The sequence below is a fragment of the Coenobita brevimanus genome, chromosome 112, assembly GCF_032717465.1.
Source record: "Coenobita brevimanus isolate Jiangsu-jjx chromosome 112, ASM3271746v2, whole genome shotgun sequence".
Taxonomy (NCBI): Eukaryota; Metazoa; Arthropoda; class Malacostraca; order Decapoda; family Coenobitidae; genus Coenobita; species Coenobita brevimanus.
Window position 1 is genome coordinate 27,754,117 of NC_137065.1, and position 7,324 is coordinate 27,761,440.

Consider the following 7,324-nt stretch of genomic DNA (forward strand, 5'->3'; position numbering starts at 1 on the left):
AGGCCCTCAGGCAGTACTTCTTTGATTTTCCCTGGAATGATTATTGCTTCCATGGCCGGGAGCCATCTGAGTGTGCCTTGCACATTACGGAGGTTATTCTCAGGCATAGAAGCATACATTCCTTTCTCATATCCTTTGACTAATGCAAGAAAGCCTTGGTTTAATCACGCTTGTTCTCATGCTGTCCACAATAAGGAGAGGGCCTACAAAAGGTACCGGAGCCAACCCACCCCTGAATCACATCGTCTTTACGTTTCTGCCCGGAATCGTGCTAAGACTGTTCTTCGCTCTGCTAAAAACAATTTCATCCGTACTAAATGCTCTCACCTCTCCAACTCGAATTCTTTCCACTCCTTCTGGCACCTTGCCAAAAAACTTTCTAACAACTTTATCTCATCATCCTTCCCTCCTCTTTTCCACTCTGATGGTTCTGTAGCTATTTCTTCTACTGATCAAGCAGATCTCTTTGCACAGACTTTCTCCTCCAATTCTACCTTAGACGATTCCGGTGCTGTTCCTGCATCATTTCCCCCCTCTGACTTTCTCATGGCTGTCATTAAAATTTCTTCAGGTGGTGTATTTTCTGCCATCACTGGCCTCAATACTAACAAGGCATATGGGCCTGATGGAGTCCCTCCTGTTGTTCTCAAGAACTGTGCATCTGTGCTTACACCCTGCCTAGGCAAACTCTTTCGCCTTTGTCTGTCAACTTGTATCTTTCCTTCTTGCTGGAAGTTTGCTCTCATTCAGCCAGTCCCAAAGAAGGGTGACCACTCCCAACCCTCCAACTATCGTCCAATTGCTTTAACATCCTGTATTTCAAAAGTTTTCGAGTCAATTCTCAATAGACAAATTTTAAGGCATCTTTCCTATCACAACCTTCTTCCTGATCGTCAGTACGGGTTCCGTCAGGGACGCTCCACTGGCGATCTTCTCACCTACCTTTCAGACTCCTGGTCATCCTATTTTCGGGACTTTGGCGAAAGTTTTGCCATTGCACTTGACATCTCAAAGGCTTTCGATCGAGTCTGGCATAAATCTTTAATTTCCAAACTGCCCTCTTACAGTTACTATCCTTCTATCTGTGCCTTCATCGCTAGCTTCCTTTCTGGTCGTTCTATAGCCGCTGTCGTAGACGGCCATTGTTCTTCTCCTAGATCTGTCAACAGTAGTGTTCCTCAGGGCTCTGTCCTATCACCAACTCTCTTCCTTTTATTCATCAATGACCTTCTAACCTGTACATCTAACCCTATCCACTCATACGGTGATGACTCCACCCTTCACCTTTCCATTCAGTTCCCGCAACGCCCATCTCAGCAGTTACTTCAACGTACAAGGGATGAGGCTAGGGCACACCTAATGTCTGACTTGGCTCGTATCTCTGGCTGGGGTAAAAATAATATGGTTGTTTTTAATTCATCTAAGACTCAGTTCTTACACCTATCAACCCAACAAAATCTTCCACAGGTATACCAACTAATATTTAATAATATTCAGCTTAATCCTGCGTCATCCTTGAACATGCTTGGGGTTTCATTTATTCGGGACTTATCTTGGAAAGATCATATTACATCTCTTGTAAATTCTGCTTCCAAGAGATTGGGTGTGCTAAGCCGACTCCGTTCTTTCTTTACCCCTGCGCAATTGTTGACTCTGTACAGGGGTTTTAACCGCCCCTGTGCGGAGTACAAGTCTCATGTGTGGGGAGGCTCCCCACATACAGCTCTTCTCAATAGGGTGGAGTCAAAGGCTTTTCGTCTCACTAACTCTCCTCCTCTTACTGACCCCCTTCAACCTCTGCCTCTTCGCCGCACTGTTGCATCTTTATCTCTTTTCTGTCGCTACTTTAATGGTCACTGCTCCTCTGAACTTTCTGCATGCATTCCTCCACTTCTATGACGGGCACGTAGCACCCGTCTAGCAGCAAACTCTCATCCCTTTTCTGTCCAAGTCTCAAATGCAAGAGTTAACCGTTACTCCCAGTCCTTCATTTATGCAACAGGTCAGCTCTGGAACTGTCTCCCTCTGTCTGTATTTCCTGCTGCCTATGATCTCCAGTCTTTCAAACGCAGTGTGTCCAGGCATCTCAAAATGAACGGATCTTGAATTTGGCTCTCTCTTGTATTTTGTTTTCCTCTTGGAGGGAACTGTTATTGTGGGCTCATGGCCTTTGGTTCCTTCTTCCTCGCATAAAAAAAAAAAAAAAAGCATCTCAAAATGATCGGATCTTGAATTTGGCTCTCTCTTATATTTTGTTTTTCTCTTGGAAAGAACAATAATTGTGGGCTTCTGGCCTTTGGTTCCTTCTTCCTTGCATAAAAAAATTTATATTACATCACTTGTATACACTAATCTGCTTCCAAGAGATTAGGTGTGCTAAGCCGACTCCGTTCCTTCTTTACCCCTGCACAATTGTTGACTGTATACGGGGGTTTTATCTGCCCCTGTGTTGAGTACAACTCTCATGTTTGGGGAGGCTCCCCACATACAGCTCTTATCAATAGGGTGGAGTCAAAAGCTTTTCATCTCATTGACTCTCCTCCTCTTACTGACTCCCTTCAACCTCTGTCTCTTCATCGCACTGTTGCATCTTTATGTCTTTTCTATCACTATTTCAATGGTCACTGCTCCTCTGAACTGTCTGCATGCATTCCTCCACCTCTGCAATGGGTGCATAGCACCCGTCTAGCAGCAAATTCTCATCCCTTTTCTGTCCAACTCTCTAATGCAATAGTTAACAGTTACTCCCAGCGCTTCATTTATGCAACAAGTCAGCTCTGGAACGGTCTCTCTCTGTCTGTATTTCCTGCTTCCTATGATCTCCTGTCTTTCAAACGCAGTGTGTCCAGGCATCTCGAAATGATCGGATCTTGAATTTGGCTCTCTCTTGTATTTTGTTTTTCTCTTGGAAGGAACAATAATTGCGGGCTTGCGACCTATGGTTCCTTCTTCCTTACATTTAAAAAAAAATAAAATTAACCATACCTAATTTTCACAGAAGAGGATGAGGTACTTTGCCGAAGGTCTGATAATCTTGCACAGTTTTTAAGAACTGTGGTTCTTCTGTGACTGGGAGTGGTTAGTTTTTGCATCACTTACTAACAACAGATTATGCTTCCTGGTAGACGACGGAATCATTTCTTGAGCAGAATAATATGCCGCTCTACAGAAGCATTGTTTTCAGTGGGGAGATGGTCTGAAAGAAAGTTTTGAATGTTCCAGCAGTCATTACTTTATTCTGCTCAGCACAGTCTTCACTACACTTCTTGAACATTTTGGGTTGAACTTTAGGTTCACTGGTGTCCTTTCTCCTATTGTCCTTCTATTTGTTTCTGAACTTGTTATTCTAGAAACCCAGTAACAAAGAATAATAATTTTGTGAAAACACTATCCTTTACATAATACAATAACTGTGTATACTATGCCATAGGAATAGTAGCTTAAGTTCAACCATTAACAGTACTGTATCTATCAGGCAATTGCCAGATGCCTAAAGCGCCCTTCCCACATACACGATGTACACGCCGAACTGTCATAAGCTCGAAAACTTGACGGATCTTGGTAAATGGCCATGATCTTTGTGTTTTACGAAGTGGCTTCACATTAACTACCTTGAGCTATGAAGTACCTACGATGAACCTACACCTTTAGTACAAAGCACTACGAAGCCAGTTTTTCAAATTTTAGCCATCACAATCTATGTATGAATACCTACTCTGTACTTACGAAGACTTACAAAGAGCTATGAAGCTCTAAGATAAGCTATGATTCATCACGATATGCATCAGATGGTGCTCCGGGTATATATAATAGGAAGTCTGTGGAACAATTGCTCACACTCTCAGTTCTGCAAGGAACCCTGCCACATTTACTTGGACCTCTCTGTGATGGACTCGAAGATTCTGCCGTTGTCTTGCACTCAGAAGGAACTTCTGAAGTTGCAGTGTGATTTAGAAAAGGAGGTTGCAGAATCAGATTTGGCCTTGTGCATCAAGCTAACCTAGGTAAAGAAGAAAAAACACCAGAGAAGGAGAGCATATTGGAGCAAGTCTTGGCAACTCAGATGATCTCATTTTGGACAGTATGAGAACCTCATGAGGGAACTTGCAGGTGAAGATGCTAGCAGTATTCGGATTTTTTTTTCTTTTTAAAGATGGACCATGACATGTTCAAGAAGCTGCTTTACAGGGTTGGGCCTAGAACTGAGAAGAAGGACATGCTCTGGAGGAAGGCCTTGGAACTGTGGTTGAGGCTGGCCATCACACTATGCTACATGGCAAAAGGTGACAGTTACAAGGTGCTGCTGTATGGCTTCAGAGTGGCCCATAACACAAAAATCATGATGCTTCCAGAAATCTGTGCAGCTACAATAGAGGAGTACCATGAGGAAGTCTTGTCCTGCCCTACAACACAAGAGCAGTGGAAGGAATTAGCAGCCCTGTACTCCAAAAGATGGAATTTTTACCTTACAGTTGGTGCTCTTGATGGAAAGCATGTGGCAATAAAGTGCCCTCCTCAAGGTGGATCTAATTACTGATATTAGAAAGGATTCCACTCTATTGTATTGATGGCCTTGGTGGATCCTGACTACAGCTTCATGTATGTGGATGTTGGTGCCTATGGGTGCTCGTCTGATGGAGCAGTCTTGGCGGCCACTTAAGGAGGCTTTTTGCACGGCATGTTGGTATGGCAGTGGAGCAAGGAAAATGCTGCCCACGCTGGGTGGCCCATGCATTATGCCGCGTGTAGTGGCTCATCGCCACATCGTAGCACATCTTGGCAACATAGTAGCCCTTTGTCTCTCATTGTAAGTCATAGTACTGCATCGCAGATCTTCAAAACTGGGTCATGGCGTATTAGTAGTGCTTCATGGGCCTGTTTCGTAACACATCATGACACATCGTACCGGTATCATTGCCAGTTTGTACCGTAGCATTCAATTAAAGAAAGGTCTATGATAGTTGTAGCTGTTTCGTGAAATTCGTGACCCATCGTAGCAACATCGTATGTTCTCGTAAAGTTCCTAGGGTTTGACGATATGCTGCAATATGACTCGACCTTTCTATGCTGTCCTAAGATGTCTTACTGAGTGCAATGAAGCAACTATGATACATCCACTAAGAATAAAATTTTCAGTTGCTTCGACAAAGTTAAAAAATTGTCGAGCATGGTCGACAGTTTTCTTGAGTAGCATGATCCGTCACGCTTCATCACAATACTCTACTGTACAACTCATTCTGAAGTTTCCCAAACTTTGTGCAGAACAAGCCACGAAGCCCTCATTGTTGCAGTTCGGGTTTAACTTTGTGTATGTGGGAAAAGGGTCTTAATCCCGTATGGTGTGGCTACAGACAAATCGTCTGCATGTGCCCTGTCCCTCGCTAATTTGCTACCCTCCCTGCAGCTCACATCCCCTCTCTCATACACTTGTCCACTCCATCTCTCCATCTCACCCTCGGCCTCCCCCTCCACTTCACTCACATACACTCCCTCGTTAGTCTCTCACTCTCAATCCTCTCCACATGGCCAAACCACCTCAATGTATTTCCTCTAACACAATATCATATCCACATCCACACCACAATGCTCCTTCATTTCCTTATTTGTCAGTCTCACTCTCCATGTAACTACATGATCCTGTCAAATAGCTCATTTCCACTGCTCTCACTCTTGACTTGTGTCCTTCCAACAAGGTACAAGTCTCGCTTCCAAACGTTAGAGTTGGTATCACATTCCTATCATGCAGTGACTTTTTTACTTCCGTGCTCACTTCCCTGTTTCCTATCATTGCTTTCAAGGAACCAGCAACCTTTCTTCCTTGCTGCACCCATTCAAGCACTTCATCCTCCAAACTTCCATCGTTACTCATCAAACTACCCAAATCCTTAAATGCACTGGCATTATCCATTTCCTCACCATCCAGCCTCACTGTGCAATCAGTGGCTTCATTCTCTTGAAAACCATAACTTTACTCTTCCCTACACTTACCTTTAGCTTTCGTTTCTTACACACTTTCTCAAACTCATTTGCCAAGCCTTGCAGTTCCCCTTCGTCTTCACTCAAGAGTAGAGTATGATCTGCAAACAACAGAACAGGAAGTTTTCAAATGCTGGCCTCTCTCATTAAGGATGCTCCAACATCCACTGCCCTACTTTGTATCCCCATTTATAACCTCATCCACGTACAGATTAAACAACCATGATGACATGACATCCCTGTTTCAATCCAACATTCAGATAGAAAAACTCAATCAGTTCACCATCCTTACACATTGCAGCCTTAGCACCCTTATATATATTCTTCACGGCATTCAGCAACTTCCCATTTACTCCATATATATTCTTAAAATTTTCCACATTCCTTGTCTATCCACTCTGTCATATACTGTCTCCAAACCTATGAAGGCCACATACAACTTCTCTTCCATCTCTAGACACTTTTCCACTTAAGACCTAAGGATAAATATCTAGTCTATCAACCTCTTCCCCTCCTAAAACCTCCCTGTACTTTTCCAACCAATTCCTCTGTTATATACATAACTCTGTCATTAAGTATCTTACTATATATTTTCCTATTACACTTAAAGACAAATGCCATATGATTACCACACACTTCATTTTCCCATATTGCTTTGTACAAGGGAATGATTATACCTAACTTCCAATCCCCAGGGACTCTACCTTCCTCTCAGGCCAATCTGCACATTTTCCATATCCATTCTTCTACTACCTCTCCTCATGCTTCAGCATTTCACCACACATTCCAATAACTCTTGAGGCTTTCCCCATTTTGGCTTTCTTCATTGCATCTTCTACTTCCATCGTCCTGATCTCTTCCTCCCTTCTCACCTCTCTCTTTGTCCTAGCATTTCCCCAGCCACTTATACTCGCATTACTTTCACTGTGTTTTATAGTTCCAGTAAGTGTTCTCTCTGTCTGCTCACCTGTTCTCCCTTCTCCACTATCAATCTACCATATTTATCTTTCACTCCCCCACTAAATTCTTTATTGCCATGTCTATCTCTCCTTACTTCCTTCCAGAACATATTCTTACATTCCCTCCACTTCACACTCAAATTCCTTCCAAAATCCTCATCCACACTCTTTTTATTCTCTCTTACTAATCTTTTCACCTTTCTTTTCCTCTCGTCATGTATCTCTCTCTTCTGTCTCTCAACTTCCGTCATGCCTCTGCTTCCCATCCAGTCGCTATATGCTTTCTATTATTGTGCCACAGCTTGTCTTATCTCTTCATTCCACCATGCTGTTCCTTGCACCCTCCTTTTTCTTCTCTGCACCCCACACACCACCTCATATGCTGCACA

At 43.2% G+C, this 7,324-nt stretch overlaps 1 protein-coding gene across 1 annotated transcript; it reads left to right on the plus strand.

Moving 5' to 3' along the window:
• The first annotated feature begins 4,153 nt into the window (after positions 1-4,153).
• On the plus strand, positions 4,154-4,537 carry LOC145418142 (uncharacterized). The gene has a single exon (XM_080286664.1). It carries the CDS (start codon positions 4,154-4,156, stop codon positions 4,535-4,537), a length of 384 nt encoding a protein of 127 aa, XP_080142790.1.
• Positions 4,538-7,324: the final 2,787 nt, after the last annotated feature.